At 37.7% G+C, this 23,293-nt stretch overlaps 1 protein-coding gene and 1 long non-coding RNA gene across 2 annotated transcripts in view; both read right to left on the bottom strand.

Annotated features, from left to right (window-relative positions):
- The window catches only part of KPNA3 (karyopherin subunit alpha 3), a 48,718-nt gene that overhangs the window by 6,446 nt on the left and 18,979 nt on the right, over nucleotides 1-23,293 (bottom strand). Inside the window, exons 3-13 of the mRNA XM_056327668.1 lie at nucleotides 13,421-13,510; nucleotides 13,188-13,217; nucleotides 13,012-13,064; nucleotides 12,831-12,926; nucleotides 10,416-10,501; nucleotides 7,551-7,637; nucleotides 6,984-7,153; nucleotides 5,808-5,852; nucleotides 3,161-3,292; nucleotides 1,881-2,009; nucleotides 105-209 (exon numbers count right to left, since the gene is read on the bottom strand). Of these exons, the coding sequence (XP_056183643.1) occupies nucleotides 105-209; nucleotides 1,881-2,009; nucleotides 3,161-3,292; nucleotides 5,808-5,852; nucleotides 6,984-7,153; nucleotides 7,551-7,637; nucleotides 10,416-10,501; nucleotides 12,831-12,926; nucleotides 13,012-13,064; nucleotides 13,188-13,217; nucleotides 13,421-13,510 (1,023 nt within the window). The remainder of the gene's footprint in view (nucleotides 1-104; nucleotides 210-1,880; nucleotides 2,010-3,160; nucleotides 3,293-5,807; nucleotides 5,853-6,983; nucleotides 7,154-7,550; nucleotides 7,638-10,415; nucleotides 10,502-12,830; nucleotides 12,927-13,011; nucleotides 13,065-13,187; nucleotides 13,218-13,420; nucleotides 13,511-23,293) is intronic.
- Nucleotides 20,241-23,286, bottom strand: LOC130144260 (uncharacterized). Its single transcript, XR_008820078.1, has 2 exons — nucleotides 21,459-23,286; nucleotides 20,241-21,130 (listed from the first exon to the last, which is right to left on the bottom strand). It is a non-coding gene; the product is annotated as an uncharacterized LOC130144260 (long non-coding RNA).

The following is a 23,293-nucleotide window of genomic DNA, read 5'->3' as shown; positions in this document are numbered from 1 at the left end:
AATCAGCATGGAAACATCTGTCAAGCTTATTAAAAATCACAGACTCCTCATGTCAGATTTATAAAAAGAGGATGACAACTTGCATAGCTTATAGTTTGACTGACCTTAGCCAGCTGGTGTATGATCATAGGGATTAGCCCAGCATCTATTACAGCCTGAACTTGTTGCTGGTTTCCTGCTGTGATATTGGAAAGGAACCAAACTGCTTCCTACAATTGGACAAAAAACAAAAGCATAACACTTAAAACCAGTCAACAGATAGAAAAAAAGCAATCAAACCAAACAACCTGAAAACCTAAAATCATACCATGACCAATCACTAAAGAGAACCTCCAGGTTTCCTCCCCCGTAGCACTTCTAGCACACAAACTGTTATTGCCCTGTGAAAGCCAAACATGCAGGCAATCAATGTAAAATTGATATGATTAATTCACTGGGCCAGATTATTACTTACCCAATGAATGTCACCATACATCAGGAATAATACTGACTTAAACCTTATATTCACTTTGCACTGCTGTAGTCACAGCCATGTTTTAAACTTTCAATTGGTTTTCCAAAGAAAATAGAAAAACTGGTAAAGCCTCACGTAAAAAAGGATTTATCCTGACTTACTACTGACAGCTCAGTAGCAGCTTTCTGTGCTGACACAAGGAAGACCAACCCCAGCTCCCATTTTCTTCCTGAAATATTAAGTGGATGGAGCTCACAAAGTTCATTCAAGTATCAGACAGGACTCTCAGTCTTGAGCCTTTACTCAGCAGTTACCTCCAGGTGGTTCATCAACATAGCTAACATCTATCTAATGGCAGTTACAAATTCCTGGTTACAAAGGGGTGATACTTGTCAAGGCAATCCAGAACATTTTAAAAAGGCTCTAATCGTTAGCAAAAGACAAACTGATACGGCAAGCAGGCAATTATGAAATACTGCAGAAAAAAAAAACCATAATGGGTTCCACTTTTTAGGGATGTGTATCTTGCTTTTATTTATACTTGCCTGTCACAACATACACTTAAAACAAAACCCAAAGTATTTCTAGACTCCCTTTATACAAAAATAATTCCTTTCTTGGCATTCAAAAAGAGCTCCTCATCATTCTTCTGTGAGAGCTAGAAGGGCAGGCAGAAACAAATCACAGCAGTTTGAACTGTCAAAAATAACTTCCACAGAGCTGTTGACAAGGCTAGAAGAAACAGAGATTCCTCCCAAATATTTTTCCCTCAGTGGTACACTAAGTGGAGAACTCACATAAGCTAAACAAAAAAGCCTCCTCCTCAGCCAGCTCCATCTTTGCAGTGGAAGATGGCACGATTAGAAAAAAAAAGCAAACAACATGAAATACAGCTCTGGAAAAGAGGGCATTGATCGCTTTTATTAAACTCCCCCTGTTCCACCCGGTCCTTGCATTAGTGAAGTTACCTCCACCAAAAGGAAGGAGAGGAAATGCAAGGCCAGTTTTTAGAAAAGGACAGTGGTGGTACTCTACCTCCTTGAAGGTGAAGATTGACAAGAAAACAAACTCCACTGTGAAAAGGTGGAGTGGAAAAACTGGATCAGTCTTACTCAACTCACTGGACTCAATCAAAAGTAACACTATAATGCAGGTTTGCCAGTTACTCACTTTGCAAATGAAAAAAAGTATCACACTCCAAAGCACAAACCACCAGTCCTCCCAAGGAGTACTAGGCATCAGCACCAACACATGGATCCTCCTGTTCGGCTTTAGCCCTAATTAAGCACCTGCCTCAAAGGCTGTGGCCTCACATAAAATTGCTCACATGCCAGAAATGATAGCTGTAAAAAAATATTTTGTAACGTTCTACAGACTGCTGTTTTATTTCTTAAACAAAAAGATTAGGTCAGGAAACAAACCATACCTTGTTTATCTTCTCTTTTGGATGCGTCAGGAGATTTGGGAAATAAGACAAAACGTCACAATTGAGAACAACTTGTGTCTGTTCATCAGTACCAGTTACTATGTTGCCTACTGCTCTCAGTGCTGCTGTCTGAATATCCAAAGTGGGAAGGAAAAAAAAATTGCATGTTAAAAGACATTGCTGTTACTTATGCTCAAACAAAGATCATTTTAAGACATGTCTTCATAAATTTGCAAAATACAAATTAGCACTTCATCCTCTGAGCTACATCCTAGAAACGGGTACTGTTTCATCAAAACAGAAACACACAGTACAGCATTTTACTGAACAGATGCACTGCAGCTCAACTCAAGAAGTGTAAAAATTAGAAATTAAAAGAATACTAAAATAATAGTTCATCATTTATCTGATCTGAGTTACAATAACATTAACTGTTTCTAGGTTTTGACTATGTCTGCCAAGGTTGTTTACTTCTCCATTCAGTTCTCCATTCCAGAATTTAAAACCCCATGACTACTTTTCTTGACTCTCAGCTGACTTTCAGAAACTGACTGTATTTCTTTATGTACTAGTTAGTAAATGCTTTACAAGCAACAGAATACTGGAGAGACTCCTTTTTGTCAAGAGAACTGCTCTGACAAATTTCAAGACAGTCAAGTCTCATCTGAAGTACAAACTAAATAAACAACAAATGTGCAGATACATGAAAGAGCTCCCAAACACAGTAGCTGGTTTATAAAAACCAAGCACACATTAACTTTCAGTCTCCCTTTATCTTTGAAATTAATCAAACAAGCTCAGCTAACCTACCTTTTGTAGCCAATTAGAAATTTACTTTACTAAAAGTACTCAGCATCTGCAAATACTTTAATATGCAAAAGGTCCCAAAATATTGATTTCCATGAGCTATTCAGACTGAATATGCACAACCATGTGTGCAGCAATAGAAAAGAGCGCATGTAACTTCAATTCTGGGAAATGTAAAATCTGCTGTCACTAAATATTTTAGGACTACAAAAGGCAGGCACCCCTGGTAATCACACAATGGAAGTTAATGTTTAATCTGTCACTTTAAACTGTATTAGAACTGTTCTGTTTGAGCTTTCTTTCATTTTAATAATCCTTTTTCCCCAGCGTAGGTAACTTTTTGTTCAATTTTACCTGTAACAAATGTGGCTATAAATGTTCATCTCATTACTCCACTAATAAAATACTCTAAGGCACATTTTTTAGAAAATAGTTTACAAATGGCTATTTGATAGCAATGGAACCAGACTTACTTGAACTTTAACCTCCTGATGACTCAAAAGGGGAACTAGAAAAGGTACAACTCCTGAATCAATCACCATTTGTATCTGTTCATTTCCACCATCTGTTAAGTAGGACAAAGCCCAAACAGTGTCCACAAGAATCTACAAATTGGAAAAAACATGGTTTACACATCGAATCAGTAAAACCCACATAATGGAGGCTTAATTTAGTGATCAACATTCCTTATGTCAGTGCAGAAGCATGCAATTTAGTTACAGGAAAAACTCAAACATGATTATGATGAGATGTAATTAGTAAAATGTTAGATTATTACGTACAACTAGGAAAACTGGGGCCATTTGTTCCATAATAACCATTTTATAAGTCCTCTCAAACTTTTTTTAATTAGGTACCACATTTTGGTGCGTAAAGTGACAGCATACATCATCTCACAAAGGTAAACTGTTGGGCTTGATTTGTATTTCAAAGATAGGCAATGAGGTAAGTAGTTGTGCTAGTAACGTTCTGCAGAAAACACCAACCCAGCCTCCTAGCACTGCTATAAATTTATTAGTTGTGCTACCTTTTGATTACAGAATATGTATGTTCCCTTAGTCTCCAATCCATCTATCTACACCCTTAGGTTTTCTGATCCATAATGCCATTCTAAAGCGGAACTGTCAGCTGTTCTGGATGTATGCCTTTTTTCTGCCTTCATGCTAAGATCAAAACTCACAGCAAAGGAAAGGAGTTCTTATACCAACTAAAGGACTAGCAACTATTGTAAGGTGGCAACTGTTCAAGCAAAGCAAAAACCTGCAGAGAAATTACTATCATGCAGGGCAATCTTAGTATCATAAAGAAAATAAAGACTAAATCACTGATGACTTGGTAAGGTGATTTGAGAGCCCTCAAAAAAAGGGTACAAAAGTTACAGTCATTGAAAGGTAGTATCTGAAGCAGAAACAAAGCCAGCAGAAAGAGGGATATCACATCACTTTGAGACGATGTTAGGAACTGCAGAAAGAGAAATCTGGACCCCACACTGAGGACATGATCTGTTGAGGTACCTAGATCCACTCTACTTTTAAAACAGACACCCATATAAAATTTCCAGCTGTTAAGATAGCTAAGTACTCCATTACTGAAATGTAGGAAGGACTTTGAAGTCCTGACCCACAGGCTGCTTCTATCCAGCTCCAGGGATTAGACAGCACACACGTAATGCTTTCTTGACACAGCCTGCTGCTGCCCTCACCTGCTAATGCCATTGGGACAGCAGAACGTGCTGCAGTGGAGCCAGTATTGCAGCAGAAGCAGTGAGAGATGGTGCCTCACCAGTTTGCTGCCCCACAGCCCTGTTGGTGACAAGAGCAGCAGCCGCCAGAAGCTCTCACAGGACTGTGGGCTGACCTACCTGCATCACTGACTCATCTCCAAAGATAGGTTTGCTGCTCCAGTACGGAGAGGCTGGGACCAGACTGGTACCTTCAAACTAGCACCTGACTCTCAGGACCAAAAAGACGGGCACCCTAATTGAGATCAGTCAAAACCTGGCATCACAGTCTCGTATCTACTTCAAGAAGCTCTCACACAATCATTGTCTGCAAAAGCTTTCAAATTCAACAGGGAAAAAAAGCCTACAGGTTAGAAGTATGTTTGGTTTTGCTATGAATTTCCATTCAGGTTTGTCCAAATTACAGATTGGAAAGTCACCATGTGCTGTCTCCCACTCACATTACACTGGGAAAACCCTGGCAAAATCCCAGATTAATCTGTTTGCAAATATTTTGTGGAGCCAAGCCCACTTCAGCATTAAAAGAGCAGCAGAAAAAAATCACTAGCACAGGATGGAAATAACGAAAGACAGTTCCACCAATCTTATGCTTTTTGCCCAGACCCATCACAAGGGTTCAATTCTGGCTTCCCTAAATTGGAGTATCACTATAGAGAGCAAGTCAAAGACATCAAAGTCCTGACAGGAGGAGGAGGAGAAGAGCAGCTCAGTATCCCATAGTTACACAGATCTTTGTTCCTGAACCCCCAATATAAAATTTCAGGAGTCCACCCCTCTAGGACTTTACTCAGAAAATACATATAAACCTATGGATCAGAAACAGTCATAAAAACCTGAAGAAAAGTTATCAAAAGGTGCCACAAAATAACAGTTTATTGCTATTTAAGTGTATTTTCACATGCCATTTCCTTAGTTAAACAGGTCGCAAAGTCAGGCACCCAATAGGTTACAGAAGTCAGATTTACCCATATGATCAGTGTTTGATTGGACTGGTATGTAAATGTAAACATTTTTTCTACACATGCATTATATGTCATCTATTAAAACTATAAATTGTGGCAGAATTAAAGTGAAGCTGATAGCAAAGTTGGCACTTTAAATTTCTAGTGCTCGATTCTGCAAGATAGGAACTACATCAAAAAAAATCCTAATGTAAAGGATAAAAAAAATTTAGAAAAGATATTTCAGAAATGGTATTTGCACTTTTCATGCTCTGAATGACTACAATTATGTTAGTCTTCATACTTAATTGTGCAGTTATTACTTTATTATACAAAAATTAACACACAAAACCAAGTTTTCCACTTAAACATAATCTTGCAGCATTTTCTCTCTAGAGAAAAAGAATCTAAATATTTAAAACTTTAGAAATTACTTACATTTATATCTGTATGGTAAATGAGAACACACAATGCAGGCAAAATCTGAAAAGAAGTTCATCAGTCATTACAGCAGAATAAAACTGGCTGTACAATAATGAATTCAAGTACCGCAGTCACAAAGCTGAGCTGGAAACTGCATTCGCATATTGCATTCACACACTTCCCAGCAGCTGCTCATTCCCTCAAAGTATGTACAAAAATCTATATAGATAGTATTTAAAATTTGTAAAAATACAAGACTACTATATTTCAAAGACACATGAGAGCAGACTGCATTTAGAGGGAAAACAAGCAAACAGAGACTAGAGATCCCCTTGCTATTTTTAAAGCTTTTTTACCACACAATAGAATAAAAATCATTAGCCTAACAACAACATAAAAACCTCTTTTGGAATAAAGTAAAATTTTATTTTTGCAGTAATGTATGGAGAAAACATAAAAATGAGCCATTATAAGACTGCTTAGAAGAGCTGTTTTTTTAATTTGGTAAAGTATTGCTTGTAGAAGTTTCCACATTCTCAGTTTCATTTTTTAAATTTCATTAGAGTTTAGTTGCTAACAATATTGTACTTCACATGGCTTCAAAGAACGTACCTATACTTTGAAATTTATCTTTAAACGAAGAACTTTATGTACATTACAACTATAGTTCTAGCCAAATAGCATCACTTTACTAGCTGTGCCCACGCCATGAACACCACATTTGCTCTGTTCACCAGTTTAAAAGGATTTTCAGGTGCTTCTCAACTGGGGCTTGACATTGACTCCACACTCAAAACTAGCTGAAACACAAACTACACTACGTACATTAGTTTACTTAACTTCCTTTTATTGAAAATAATCAGCATTTGAATACTTCTATATACAGAATCACATCTGTAGGAAATTTTTGATAAAAACTAAAATGCTGAGTATGTTAACACTTTTTAGTGTTAATTTCTTATTGTGTCCATTTTAATATATGGGTGATCAGTCTTACTCAATTTCAGATGTTACAAATACCTTTATTACAGCCTTAGGAAGATCAATCTGGTCAAATTACTTCATTTAACAATGGTAAGCGGCACAAGACAGTGACAAAAAACATGCACAAATTCATAATATGACAATATAAAACATTTGGTCTCTAGCCCAGAGTATAAAAAATTATCTGTCTCGTAATTCTTTATTTACCTCCTGAACTGTCTCCATAGGCGGTGGGGGGTCCTTATTCCTGCAGAGATTTACAATGACCCATGTGACGTTCCGAAGGAAGGTGATGGGAATGGAGGGATTGATGAAGGACAGAAGAGGTTTGACAACTCCCAGTGATATGACATAATCTCTACACTGAGGACCATCACCTACAGAAATGAAAATTGTTGTAAAAGAAATTACATTAAAAATGGAAAATCTTGAAATGTATGCAATGACATGTTGGGATTCTGAAATTCTATGTTTCCTCACCAAGAGACTACTATTAAAAGGTCGTGTTCAATTAAATATACATACAATACAGATAGGTATGTATATTTTACAAGACACAAAATTTATCCTTCCCGTTAGTATTTTGTGTAGCAAGTGAAACTATTGTTTAGAAAAAAAATACAATGTACACGTGTAATTCCAGCCACGTGAAAATTTATATCAAGCCACAGAATTTAGAGGAAACATAGTCTCATGATAATGCCAGCGTTCAAAAAGTCAAATTCTAAAGTAAAACGCTCCCTGAATTCAAATCATCATAACAACAAGAGTTACCTATAATATTTCCGAGAGCCCATACAGCTTGCTCACAAACATTCTGGTGTGGTGAATGAAGTAGTCTCAAGAAGAGGGGTACTGCATCTGCAGAAGGCAAAGATTGGATTTGTTTTTACCAGAACGTGGTATATGCACATTACTTTCATTCCTTAATACAAAAACCTTTCTCAACCATGCCTTGTACATGTTTCTGTTATGAAGAGCATAAAAAAAACTTCAGTTAAACATTTCTGTACGTATCTAGAGAGAGGAAAATAGCCCTGAGAACAAGCAACAGTTCAACAACAATGCTCCCCACATTTAAACAGTTCCCCATATTTCTTGAAGTGATAGGCAAAAGCCTCAAGTACGTAGGTGTGAGGTTTCATGTCCTGATAATCCAGATTTTCCAGCTATCCAAGATCACAATACATACGTAGCAGAATGACATGCCTACTCGTACAAATGTGCTTCAAATCTTGACTTTAAGAAAATCGCTTCCTCCCAAGAGGTGGCTATAGTTAGTTTCCATATGCAGTGAAGATTTACCTCCATCTGCCAGTCCTGAGACACGTTTTAATTTGCTCTTGTATAACACAGGCAACATACCAGATTAAGGAAGCGGTACTGATTTTAGGTATCAGTCTCTGCTGAACTGCAGACATTTAATAGGGCTAAGAAACCATCCATCTACTATTACCATGCACTACTTCAGACAACTCGTGCTGTTTGAAAGACTAATTCTTGCAGCAATTTTCAAAATCTATTTATGATCACACTCGTCCTATTGTCTGAGAAAGTAAAATAGATCAATTTACATACTGTTGCAGGAAATAATATTTTTTTTGTAGAAATAGCTTCAGAATTTTTTTAAAAATGCAACACAATTTGTGAGCAACTGTGAATCAATATTCTGTTGATAATGTAACATGTGACAATAGCTAGAAAACCCTGATACATTTTCCTGAAAAGAGAGCAATGAAAATTAAAGACAACCTAAATTCCTTCCCCATACCAGATGAGTAATTCAACACTTGCCTGTAACTGACCAGTCAGGAGGGACAGCAATACACGGTTGCTGAAGAACAGTCTCTCTGTTCATGTAACATCATCCTACTTCCACTACCTCAAGTAGAACATTCTGCCTTCCTTCTCAGTGATTACTGAGATTACGCTTCAGCCATATGTGTATTCAACATATTTCAGAGAGAAGGGTCAAGTATGTAGTTTACATTAGATTGCGACCCTGGTATGCTTTCAAAAGCAGGAATGAAATTGTTTTGTATCAGCACTCAGGCAGGAGGACGGTCTGAGAAATCATGAGTTGCAGGTTATCTGATCTACTACTCTCAAAAAAATTAATTACTTCTGCTCCAGATTGGCTCCTGCCAAGATCTGTTCTGTGTATACAGTACTTCTCCTCTTGTGCTGGGCCTTCCAACTGCCATCTTCCCTCCTGATTGCAGAAGGCCGAGGCTGCACCAGCCCCTTCTACAGCTGCAAAGGTCTATGGCTTTGTTTCCTCAAACCACCCCTTATCTGAAGGGAGTAGAGTTGGGAGGCTGTTTTCCCTCAGTCATGTCCCAGCCAAAGCAGCAAAACTTTTAGACTAAACTTTTTCCATTTTCTCTTCAGAAGTAAAGCTTGAAAAATGCTTTTTGCTTCTTTAAAGTAATTTTATCGCATTTTCTCAAGCACATTACCTAAACAGACTTTGGGAGAGACATATCCCAGCCTGAACTTCTGGAAATTGGTTCAGGTAACAGCAATGCTTCTGGCTGTGCTGTACATATTTTCATTCTAACTTTCGCTTTGAGATTCTTTCCAGATTTTTTTCTGCAAAGCTAATACTATAAAACAGCCTTTTCATTAGATTCATTCACTCAAACATGGCAACACTGTGGAACTTAAAAAAGGAAGAAAACTGTGACTAACCAATGAGCAAACTGGGAAGAATGAAAAACTTGGGAACAGATTTGCAAAGATATTTAGACACACAAAAAGCAATCCAAAACCAGAGGTGTCCAAACACACTGAGACTTTATATTAGCTATAAAAATGTACAAACCAGCATTTTTATTTGAAAGGCAGGTGCATACACTTAAAAAAACCACAAATAACTGTCACCATTTTCCCATATAAAAACACTGAATATGAATAAGCCAAGACAATTTATTATATATTTGCTTATCTATAGTCTCCTGCTTAAAAAAATCACTTTTATGCTAAATATAATATTTTGTTTTTAAGATAAGCATGCTGATACATAAAAGCTGTACATGTAACCTGAAAAAATAATTTTAATAATTTATCTTATATAAACATTATAGTTTATTTCCTATCTCCTCTCATACTAGAAGTCTCAATGGCTGGTTAAGCAAGAAAGGAAGGCAGCACAACAAATGCTGTGTGTATGACATACTAATCATAAGGTCAAGGAAAGGATGGTAGTTTTCTTAACTCTGTATTTAAATGAACAACCTTACAGAATTGTATGTATTTAACAACTTTAGTAAGATTTACGAACATACCTTTGAGGTAGAAAGAATTACTTCCTAACATCAGTTTTAGCCATCAGGGAATTAACAGTATATGGTTTCAGAAATTAACCCAAGAATTAGAAAGGAGTAACATTTTTTTGTCATACTTATTATATCATCTGTCATTATCTTTATGGGAAAACCAGGTCTGGAATCCTTAATATTGTTAGATATAAGCAGATGGATGTTTAAGATCAAATGTGGAATTTTTTGGGGAAAGAGACCAGACATGCATTTATTATTTTAATGGGTTTGATAACAAATGGCATGTTAACCAAATACCTCCTTCTCCCTTTTACCTACAATATCCACCACCACCCAAAAACCAAACTGTAATACTTACTAGACTGTACAACAGCTTGAGTCTGTGCAGAAGTGCCTGATGCTATGTTAGTCAATGCCCATGCAGCTTCAAATTGTAATGAAGGACTGTAATGAAATAATTTCATAGTAGTAAGTTGGAACATGATCTACAGATTATTTTAAGGTTCATTTCAGTATTACTAGCTGTAATCACTCTGAGACACTCCACATTCAAGCAGTGTCACTGGGCTAAAAGTTGGGTTTTAAAAAAAAAATAAATCTAAGCCTGGACATCTCAGGGGAAAAGCTGTAAGAAAGAAAAGTTTTTACATTCTATGACCTTTTGTAAACCACCCATCATTCTGACTTCTTATTAGTAATAATAAATAAAAAGTAGTAATACTTGTGGAAGCACATACCAACCAGTGAAGCTGACCACTGCTCTAGTCCACTTATCTCCTGTATGAAACATTTCTAGCACTCATCACAAAATCTAATTATGCCTCTCTAATGGGTAACAGACACCTCTTCACATCCAGCTGATCCAAACACCGTTCATACATAGTGAAGAAAGTGCAACTGTCTTGCTGCCATTAGTAGGTCTCAACAGATTAACCATGTCTGACCATAATGAATAAAAACTTGGCCCTTTCTAACATTACATCCCAGATCAAGCATAAGCTGGTATACTGGGATAAAGATATTTTTCTGCTCCATCACAGAGATGGGAAAGATCTAGCATCGTTATCAAAAGACAGCATCATACCTGTATTAAAACTGACTTATTAAATGCAGATAAAAATCAGTTACACATATTATAAAAGCTCGGGGAACACCTCTTCCAAGATGCTGGTGAACCATTTTCTATGCCAACAGCAGTTTAGTAAAACAGTTTGCATGAAAACCGTTTTTCAAGCAAATGCTAAAGATTAAGAGTTCTAGAAGCTATAAAAGAGTTTACAGCTTATGGTGGTTAGTATAACAAACATTTGGCTTTGGGAGGAGAAGAGAACATTTACTTTTAGGTGACTATTTTTCATTTCCATGTTTTTGGGTCTATCAGTTGTGTTTTATACCCATAGTACCTGCTTCCTTTAAGCTTTTTTTGTCCATTAGTTTCCAAAGCATTTTAAGGTTGTATCGGGGATGGGATTGGAAAAGAATTAGCTAGGAGGGCCCAAGATGTGTAAATAAGGATTTGTGAAAATAAATAGTATCTGTCAGCACTCATCTATAAACCTTTACACTGTAGGATGAAATGCATTAAAATTCTAGTTCTAGGTCAGTCCTCCTTTTCTTCCCTTTGTGCTAAGCTTTCGGTGATAACATGAACAACAGCTTTAACAATCTGTTACAGAAAGTCTTTGCAGAGTTCAGCTCTACTAAACATTATATAGCAATCACAATTAAAAGGATGACTTAAGAAAATATTCAGTTCAGTTTTGAAAGGCTTATTAAACATACACAAAGGTAAATCATACAAAAACTAGACAGAAAATTCAAATTAGAAGAATTTTCACAGCACTGAATCATCTACTTCTAGAGCAGACAGGCATTCATGACCCACTTTAAAATGCAATCTTGATCTGAATATTATTGCCAGCTGCTTTCTAAGCAACCATTTTGTTAAACAAGCTAGAAACAAAACTATTCATGCCTCATGTTTTTGCAACCACAAAATTATACCCAAAATGCCAATTTGCATTTTTGAAGTTTCTAGCCCTTATGGCTGCAGAAATAACCTTAAAAATGCAAATAACGTAAATACGTTTATGGCTGCCTGAGAGCAAAGATAGGCTAAAAAATTTACCTCAGATGTGTTAATCCCCATCTACCTGAGTAAGGGGCTCAGATTGTGGAACATGGCATTTTTCTTACATGTCATTAAATTCTTACAGCTACATGCTCAATGTTCTCTACCTCCTTTACTGAAGCTCTTGTTTTGCCAAAAAGAATCATACCAGGGAGCATGCTCACTGTATTGTACCATCACATGAGGGAACAGTACAGAGCCAGAAGGAAACCCACCTCACAGCAAGAACAAAAAAAAAGCTAGAAACTTAAGCTAATAACCTTAACGAAAAAGACAAGTGTATTCTGGCAAAGAGCCCTGTTCACAAGTAGGCATGTTCTCTGCCTTCACACAAATATACACAGTAAGTCCGAGACAGGTTTCTTACAGTTAACAAAAAAGTCTGAAATTCAAAACCAATGAGAAATTTAGTAAGGTTTTCTTTCTCCATTAGCTGGATATCCTCAAGCAAGCACTAAATAAGAAAATGATGTTTCAGCAGCAGGATAAATACTCCTGGAGAACTTACAGTTTATCATCATGAAATGTGATCCACTGTGCCAGATTATATGGTGCTATGAATCCTCAGTTTCATTTGAAATAATGAGATGGGTTTTGTATGCAGATTTTCATAAAGGTGAACATTCTTAAAAGTATACTTACTTATCATCCCTTTCTAGGCATTTTACCAGAATTGGTAAAATTCCTGATTTTATTAAGTCATCAATAGGTGGATTTCTGTCACTGGATAGGAGTTTTCTGTGAAATTAAATGCAGAAGTAAAATAAGTAACTTTCATCATGAAACAAGTGTTGGAAGTACATTTCTATGCCTTTATTTTTACCTTGCAGCTTGGACAGCACTCAGTTGGATCACTGGGTTGTCACTTGTGGCATTCTGGGGAAAAAAAAAACAACAACAAAAAAAAAAAAACCCAAAACAAAACCTAGGCTTGTAAAAATTACAAAAGCACAGAACATGCACTTCTAATGAAAAAAAAAAAGGTGAAATAAAACATACCTGTAGTATAGCTTCTAGTGTTACGTTTTGCTTAAAAAAAAAAAAAAGAGGTTTTATTAATTTTGTTGCTAAATTACACTTTTTAAACATTCAACACAATCAAACTAATTTTAACAGCATGTAAGTTCATAATTTTGCTTTAAAATAACTCAAGACTTCCAGTGTTAAAAGTTAGAACAGACTATATTGAGACATCAAAGTTTTTAAAATAATTCCAGAATCAAGGAACTTACTGCTTTGAAGTCAGCATCAACATCAGAATCTTCTAAACTTTCTTCTTGGGGAACATTTCTTTTTTTCAAAAGATGTTCGTCTCTTTTGTTCTGTAAAAGAATGACAAAAAATAAAGACACTTAATGCTTATTAGTACAGGGTGACAATATAATGGCTACTTTCACAAGAAAAGTTTAGATAACGTTACTTTTTTTTTTTAAAAAAAAAAGGCATTTATAACTGCACATTGAATTTGAAGTATTTCAGCTGTAAGAATCCAGCAGCTCACTAATCACAGAACTATGACAATCCATGACATTCGAATTAATTAAAACTGACAGTTTGGGGATCAACTTTCTAACAGACATTTACAATATAAATATATTTGTGTAACATTAACATTTAGCCACACATAACAGAAATTATTTTCCAGTGTAAGATTAATATTCAGCTAAACCTACTTCAAAGTTCCCTGGTTACACCATTTTAATCTTGTGTGTAAAGCAGCATGCTCTATGTACACTGACACCTGTAATATCTCCCACTCACACTATTAGCCTTATTTCTGACTTAAAGCACCCTCCACAGCCTCAGCTCCTTTAAGTAATTACTGGGGGGGGAAATTACCTTTTCAGTAGTAAAGTACCCATTTAACATTTCTACCTTGCTTAATTAGAATATTTGAACTCCTAAAGCCCTAATTTAAAAAAGCAGACATCAAATCATCAATTGTAACTGTATCCAAATGCACTTTTTTACAAGTTTAAAATGTGGTCTTTTCTAAATTTTAGAAATTTTTCTAAATTTCTAAATTTATCTTTTGCTTGGTACATCTAAAGGTACAAAAATAGAAAGGAGAGTGGAAGATGATGATGCAGCACATATATCCGAACACCTTTTTGCTTAGTTTGTTTTTTTAAACAACTACATTAAGATATCAATCTCTAATGAAGCAGAACATTGGAAAAGGTGTTAACAGCTAGCTGTAACACCTAAAATAAATCTATTACACTAGCAAGGAAAGGCAGGCTTTTCAGTCTCCAATTATCTGATACCTAAACAGTACTGACCACAGAGATTGTATTATATCATGCCTTGCTTCTAAGATATTAAAAAAGCCTCTAAACAGAATCATGTTTTGAGGGAGTCCCCAATGTTTTATTTTATTACGTTAGAAAAAAAACACCAAACTCATGTCCAAAATTTCTGGGACATGCTTACTTTTTAGACATTTAAAAAAAATAATTTAAAACAGCTTTTCCAGCCTTAGTTAAAGGTTCCCAAGCAATGTATTAAATTTTTTTTTCAGATAAGAGAATGCTAAAATAATAAACAAGCACCAGAATTAAATAACACTTTAATGCAGAAGACAACATTCCATGAACTTAGCATAATTTAATTTTTCTCAAGTCTAAGTACAGAAACTAGATCCTCAAAGAGTGCAGAAGGTCACCTAGATTAGCTATGGCAGCCTCTCCAGAGCTGTACGCTAACAGCAACATACTCTGAGCACATTCATAGAGTCAAGCACTAAAGGTATTTTGTTATCAAGTGCTTTTGGAAAAAAGGGAGATGGAAATGAGCTGGCAGTTAAATGCTGAGAAAACAGTGCTATGCAGGCAAACTGCATCAGGCAGGCACACACCGATAAGTGGATTCACCATAAAAACCTATAATGTATTTATCTTATTTTTCCACCCCAAGTACTTGGCACTGCCATTTTAAGCAAAGAGCAAACATCATTCAGCCTAGCTCTGCTCAAGTACAATTCCTTTTCCTACCGTTTGTCTAAACCATAGCCTATACTTCAGCAGCTACAGGGACCGGACCCAGTTTCCAGAGGCCCTCTCCATGACCATATCAGCCTCCCTCCCCAGTACACGGCTACTACACACATCCACCTGAGGAGAAAGCAGTTCCTTCCTGCCTTGAATGAACAGCTCCTATAGGATCAGCTGTGCTGTTATAGTAAAACAAGCCAATACTAGGAGAAGGGATTGAAGCTGGAGAAAGGTCCTGATGTCTTCAGTCAACTGTCCTCTTCCCACCTAAAGGTATCACCACAGATCACGGTGGTGAGCAAGTTCACACAAGCATGAAAGTACAGGAAGACATTTAGCTATGAGGGTGGCAGACACTGGTCCAGCCTCAGACAGACGTTCCCTGTCTTCAGAAAAGGTGCAGCCTGACGTAACTGGGGTCTTAGCACACAACTGTCACCACTGACTGCTGGAGCAAGTTAAAAGTTTCAAACTAAATCATTTACTGGGAAGGGTGAAGTTTCCTTGTCATTAGCAGCAAACCACTATGGTGTAATGCAGGGTTTTCCAATTCTGTTCCTCCCAAAATATTCGGCTGAATATTCTACATCTCATGCTCAAAAAAAAAAAAAAAAAAAAAAAAAAAAGCAGGGAAAGAGCTTTACAGGGTTTTTCTAAAGTATGCTTGACATAAGAACTGTTATCCACACTGATTCACCTGGGAGGTGACCGATGGTGAGGACGGTAACAAAAGGAACAACATTTCAAATTCTGGCCCATCAAACAAGTAGGTTTAAATTCTACTATGGAACAGGGTCTCTTGACAAGAGTAAAACTGCAGACTAATTAGAAATCTTAGTATAAGACTGAGTAACACCAAAAAGCCTTCCAGTTGTAGCTGCATGCTAAAGGTGGCCATAACACACACCATAACTGAGCTAACCAAGAGTCTAGTTCTCTCCCATTCCAGCAAGCAAGTTAACAGCTCCTTAGAAAGCCTTTTATACCTTCATATACAACTACGCCTTCCCTTTGGCAACATGAGTATGCCTAAGAGAACGCTTCCTAATGTTAATGTTAACCAAAGTAAGTACAAGTAATCACGTATAAAAACTGACCTCAGCCAGGGAAAGTAAGAGTGAGTGAGAACATTCTTGTAGCTACTCACTGTTTGCAGATGGTTGGGCTGAAAAACAGTTATCAAGAAAGAGGTGCTTCCACAGCAGCCTCAAGCAGAGAGGCTAGTATTTACCAAGAGGCACTAAAACTTCCTTACTAAGGAAAAGCCATTGTCATTAGCATTTCTTATAAAGTCAGAGTCTTCACAGAACGTTCCAGTCTCAAAAGCGTCTCTAAGGCTATGTGAAACAGCTCTGTCCACTTGCAAAAGCATCTAATTCCTGGACAGCTTAACCACTGTATACAATAATTTGATAGACCAACCACTCCCCTGTGAATGATTAAGTAAAAGAACAAGATTTGCAGCTTGGCATGACCTTAAAATGTTTGCATTTTGTCGTATTGTGACAAACTCCAATGTTTTTACCTAAATCATAGCACTAGCCTCTTCTGCAGGCTCCTGTGGTAAAAATGAAGACAAATGAGCCCACCTGGGTACAGCTGTCCTGTTCAAAGCCCAGTGAGAGAGCCCCTTCAAGGAGAGAGGCATCAGACTGGAATCCCTGATGAAGGGTAAGACCTTACCGCTAACAAAACTAAGCAGGTCTCCTTCAAGGGGGGAGATCCTCAACCACCGCCTGAACAATGTGTGCTACTACAATGAAATCTAGAAGTTTATAAACAGCATCTGACTGCTGGTTATAGGAATTTCAACATTCTAGTAGAGATCCCACTACAACAGTCTACAGAGGTTTCCAAATGAACAAAAGGCACGTGGACAAATACACCAGGCAAAAATACCAAGCGATTAGAAACAACAGTAATGATACCATGAGTGCACTTTCTTGTCCAGTGTGGTGATCTGTTAAGAGTTTTTGATGACAGATACCCATCATCTGCTTCACTGACAGTGGGAAAGTCAGGCTGCATGAACAGTAAACATGCAAATGATCCCAGTATTCCTTGTCTACCTTCTTGCAAGATGGCCACAGGGTTCAAAAAAATGCCTATCAATGCAAACAAGATTCAAAGACAACCTGATTAATAGCACAAGAATCCTTGTGGGCAAAGAGGATGCCTGTCAAGCTCTGTGCTGCATTCCACCTAGTACTATAGGACACAGCCAATAGGATACTCTAATGGAGCTATGAAAGGTGTTCACCATAAATTTATACATGCTTTTCAGCAGTTGACACATGGGAAAACTATGAGAGTCTCAACTCTGTTGGGAAGCATCAAGATCAAAAGGGAAAAGAAATAAACAAGAAGATCTTTGCCCTGAGGTAACAAACACCATGACTCTTCAGGTCAGGGAAAGAATTCAGGAACTCAGCAGCTAGTAGGAAGAAGTTCCTTTAGCATGAAAGTTCAAGATATTTGAGTTCTCTGGGGACGAAGAGCAGAACTTGAAGAACATCTCAATATTAGGAACTGCAGGGCTAGCCAGCATTAGCTGTATTCACAGATGACAACAAGCAGCTCTTTCCTCTGCTCTTACATCCTAGGAAAGACTAAAGGATCAGGCTAGCGATGGAGGTATGAGTCAGGTTGTCTGGACATCCCTTTTAAGCTACCACTGTTGTGACAGACCGAGCTGAGCTTCTAGGTTTCACTTACATGTAATTTCCAGTTATGGCTATGGGGAGTGAGAGCACCTGCCACAGTCCATCATGAAGAAAAAGAAAATGCCTAGCAGTCCAGCCTCATCATGTTAAAGGGATGCTCGGAAACCCTCTACTGAATATCCTCTTAATGGAAGTTTTCTTAGGGGGGCATTTCTAGCCTGAGTGAATTTCTAGTAACAGCTCTTGGATACAAACCTGGGGGGAAAAGATTCAATTTCTTCAGTGGTTGGGAAAGGACCATTAATTGCCTACACTCACTGTCTTAGAACCCATTAACACCTAGACAGATTTAAAGAAACCGTGCAAACCTGTAAAAACACTGAACAGGTCAATCTGATGATCCTACAACCCACGGATAATAAAATTGTATCCTACATGCTCAGCAAACTAGGTCCCTTGCATCCAAAGGCAGTCAAACAGATTCCACGACTGTTCTTCGGATAAAGAGCATAGCTACAGATACGCAGTTAGAAGACAGGCTACTTTTCTACATTTGAGTTCTGCTAGCTCACCTTTGAGACAACAGACAGCAGTCACAAGGTTCCCGAGAAAGATGTGCACTAGCCAAACAGAAGATAAGCAGGCTGACTAAAAATTAGTAGACACGTAAGTGTACATCAGTGTGTGGCCCAACAGCCCGAAGCACACGCTGCAAAGACTGAGGCCTGTTAAGTTGGGCTTCAACTAAGTCTCCAGAAGAATACATTAGGAACAGAATTTTCCTCCTAAGGTCTTTTTATTAGGGTTTTTTTTGAGCACTCAGTCAAGGCAGGGTAGATGTAAGTTCTTTCCCAAGAATTTGCACTACTAACACTGGACAGGGAAGCCTCCAGAAGAACATACTAATAGTGCTTCACTCTCCTGCGACTGTAGCCGTTTCTTGGAAGCTGGGTAGACATACACCTAAAACCCACACTTTACAGTAAATGAAAAGCTATACATTCATGATGTACTGGAAAAGCTGTGTAACCAAAGCAAGTTTTACTATCCTGAACCTGAAAATGTGGAATTTTTCATTTTTTTTCTCCCCCACCCCCATTCTCAGACTTCCTGAGAATCAGAAAAAGATTTTTCCCACCCTAGGTCTCCCAGCAACATGAAGACAAAATTCCTTTCTTCAAGACTCACTATTTAGGAGCTATTGTGGAGGTCATCAATCTTAAGAAAGACCAGAGCAGGGACATCAAATACAGTATGCCAGAGAAACAGGTAAAAAAGACGTATGCCCACGGCTCCTTAATCTACCACTTGTTTAGCAAATAATTGTTTTGCCTTGCATCAAACTTTTAATTGGCAATTAGAGCTTTCATGAGCTAATGTCTATGAGCTCATGTCTATGAACTCTCAGAGGCAGCTGAGTTTGCCAAGAAAGTAAAAAATAAACCTTGTGAGACATCCTGGAAGTTCTTAGGATTCCAGTTTGTTAGCAGACCTTAAAGGAGGACAAGATCTTCTGTTTCTGCTGAGGTTAGGAGTGTTAAGGCTTCCTTTGAAGGGTGGCATCTAACTCAATGATGATAGCATTGACCTGGCTAAGGACTACCTTTCTTAAAGCACATAAGCAGCCCAAGTCAAGCTTCCTCCTCATAGAAAGCCATGCACCTAGAACCAAAGGATCTCTCACAGCAATAGTTACAGGTTTCATTCAGATACGGAACCTTAAACGGAACCCTAGCCATTATTCATCCATCCCACTGCCCTTTAGAAGTGAGACAAATCAGCTAAGTTAGCCAATTCATTCCAGGGTTCCTGTTTCTTAACAGAACCGCCTTCAGGTTTCTGTGATGCTGAAATTAAGAAATAAACATTCTGAATCAGACTCTGCCAAGGCACTACACTGAGAAGTTTAATTTCTAAATCCCGAGAGTCTCCATCGCCAACACTGACACTGTTATCTTGTCTGTCTGCAAAGAAAGATGGCTACTTTTTAAGCTCTTAGGCCCGCTGCTGCCCTAACAATATAGCCAGAGACCATCTTTCCAGAAATGTAGTAGGTCCATTCCCAAAATGCGTAAAACTCATGTTCAGCAAGACCAATATGGAATCAAAAAGGGCGCCTGACCATCAGAAGTGTCATGTGACTGGCTCACAGTGCCAACCTGTGTCTCTGCCAGATGACTGCTAGCTACCCTTTCATATCAGAGAGAACGTTGTTAGCTCAATTCCTAAACAAATAATAAGTGACTGGGAAAAGAAAAAAGAAGGGAAGTTTCCTTCTGAATAAGAGCTGTGGTGTGAAGATAGTGAATAGAGATTAACATATTCTTGAAATACAGAATGTGTTGCAAATGCACCTTGATGTCTGTAATCTCAAAAGAATAAACACCTCACACTAATGCATGCAGAAATTGTTTACTACTGTTCAAAGCTGTGAATTGTTTTGATTTATTCCATCTTACAAAACAGAAATGTGAGCAACTTCATCAGATCCATTCATTTAATATTTATACACACATTGATTCAAAAGACAAACCCATGACTATGTAGCGCTTCAACTGTAGAGATCAAGAATGTTCAATTTGCCTATTTTCTTCAAAAGCCAGGTGTACACTCAGCATCTGGATAGCTGGGATAAGGGAGAAGATAACTCTTGGTTTTCAAGAGGCACTGGTGGATTACTAAGATCATGCCAACACACATTTCCTGGATTTGGCACACATACTAGGGTAGCTGTGTTAGCTGTAAAGGTGAAGACAAATTGATATTATAGCTTATCATTTCCACTGAATAAAATATATCCCTTTACATTTCAGTCCCAATTCTCCACCAGAAGCAACAGCCTGACATTTGCCACGCAGCTCCAACAGCAAACCAGGTGCCCACCAGCACCAGTTCAGCTGTTGCAAACCAACAACTTGGACACATGCTTTCTCTCTTACACTAAAGAGATGTCTTCCACTGGTCTCTGCAGTGGAAGACGTTCCAACAAATACTCCAGAAGAACACAACTTCCTGTATTTATGAGTTCTGCAGCTGCTGTTCACTCTTGATTTACATTCTGACCTACACCCAGAGCTTAGGCTTCTCTAAACGTATAATTCATCTCTGCATGTGTAGTTTTCAGTGAAAAGTCAATAGCAGCTCATAGGCTTCCTCTTCCTTATCTTCACTCATGTATTACTGGCATATACCAGATTCCTTCCACAGAGAACACTCCATTGCCTTGTCTCAAGTGCATGACTTGCTCCACACCATGCTTGTTATAAAATGGCCTTGAAATTGTGACCTGTTACAAAAACCAATTATGAGAATTAAATTAAAACTCAAATTCTCACTTTGCACTGCAAAGCTCTCTCCAAAGACTGCACTGCTCATACGCAGTCTCAATTTAACAAGATATATGAGGATAAGCTGCATTAGCTAAGCCATCTTTTACAACACTGCTTTGCCAGCAGGCATAGACTGCCCAAATGCTATGAATGACTCTTCCCAGTACAGATTTCACAGTTATACAGCTAGTTTTACACTGAATCAACACACTAGTTCTGAACAGAGAGGGCTCCTAACATGTCAGCATAGACTTCAACTGCTGATAATTCAGATATCAAAATTACCTGAATCTCACTTAAGCAAAAACTGTGCAATTTCATTTTTCACTGTATGTAGAAGTAGCTTTCTCCACACCCCAATCCTCTGCCAGTACCCTCAATCCTCTGCCAGTACCAATGAGGCCACAGCCAGCTTAAGCTACACATTCACACATCTTCAGCTGGTTTCTTTGATTAGGAAAATATGAAAGCATTAAACAAATTTTAGATGACATCATGCACAAGTACTAAGATTTCATTTTCTTTTTTTAGTCATCTGGGTCCTATTAGGTTTCTTCAACTAATTCTTATAGTCTCGGGATTAATCTTACAAACGTTTTTTATACTGCAATGAGATATAGAAGTTTTTCTTTAAGACCTGAAAAAAACAAAAAAGCCTCTTTAAGAAAAGCAGAAGGATCCCAAGAAAATATTAGCACAGGATTTTGGGTAGCTCCTACACAATCCGGTGACAAGTGCTGAAAAAATTCCTCAAAAACAAGTTAAGCTAATTTCTATTGACATAACTTCATTTACAAACCCTTCATTTTGATTTTAGCAAGACTTTGGTCTCCCCTCTCAGTTTGGAAATAATGAAAAAAAAATTAGATGAAATTGAGTGGCTATGCACTCCTAAGCAAGCACCTCTCAGACTGTCAATGATTCAACTGGCAAACTGGAGACATGTATTAAATGGGAGACTCAAAGGAGCTTGACCTACGTCTAGCATATTGAAAGCACACACTTCCATCTAGTCATTGATGAAAATATTAGAAAACATGGGTGACAGCAAGCTGAGGAGGCCTTGAAGCATACTGAGGAACAGAATGAGAATTCAAGTTAAGAAAGTCTGGAAAAAGCAGATGTATTTCAAAAGACAAGAAGCGATGTCTTTAAAATTTCTGCATTTATTAAACTACGTGAATAGAGAACAAACAACTACTCTTGCTTTGCAGTACTGCAAGAAGTGCCCAAAGGATATAATGGATCACAGACTGAGTGCCTGTCAACAACATACTCAAGATAAATAGGAATACTGTGTTAAGAATTGTTTTTCACTGTCCCATTTAAACTGTGGCATGCATCCTTCCAGACTTCTACACTTCCAGAAAGATACAGGCAATTTGGATGTGAGGAGCAGCAACAAGTCAAATCTAGAAAACAGAATGTTCAAGGAAAGGGTGAATAACTGAATTTCTCTCAACAGGATTAAACTCAAGGGGCCAGTATCAGTCATCAAATATATTGAAGGTACCAAAAGGCAGATAAAAGTTTACCCCTTCTCTTTACACACATAGCTCAAGTAGTTTAGCTTGTGAAAATATTCTGCAGCAGCAAGCCTTTAAGGTGCCTCGAAATGCTGTTGAAAGAGTTCTGAATGACGAGGGTATAACAAATGCTGTGTTTTAGGCAAAGCACTGATCTAGATCATCTCTCATGCTCATGATCTTCCCAGCTACACTGGCATCTACCCAACATAACCAAAATCAGACCCTAAAATTAATTCTCTCTACAGCCCAGAAGCAGTATTTTCCAGAAAACAAAAGAACATCCACACTTTCCAAATGCTAAAACTCTCCCTTTTCCCATTCAGAGACTTCAAACATTTGAACAGCTGACACTTTCACTGTAATAATATGAGAACTGGTACAGAAACTGAATATGGATTATTTCCAAGCAATACACTGGAGTAAAGCAGTACTGTGCTGCTGTACTGAGCTTAAGTTGGAGAATAAAACCAACATTAGAATCTGCAGTAGTAATCTACAAATTTAAAACTTTTTTATGTAAGTTTGGGGCCATAAAGCAAAGCTTATAGCAAAATATTTAGCTAAGACACCAGAGTATTATTAGCAAAGTAA

The sequence above is a fragment of the Falco biarmicus genome, chromosome 2 (genome assembly GCF_023638135.1).
Source record: "Falco biarmicus isolate bFalBia1 chromosome 2, bFalBia1.pri, whole genome shotgun sequence".
Lineage (NCBI taxonomy): Eukaryota > Metazoa > Chordata > Aves > Falconiformes > Falconidae > Falco > Falco biarmicus.
Note: the sequence above shows the minus strand (reverse complement) of the source record. Positions and strands in the feature narration are given on the sequence as shown.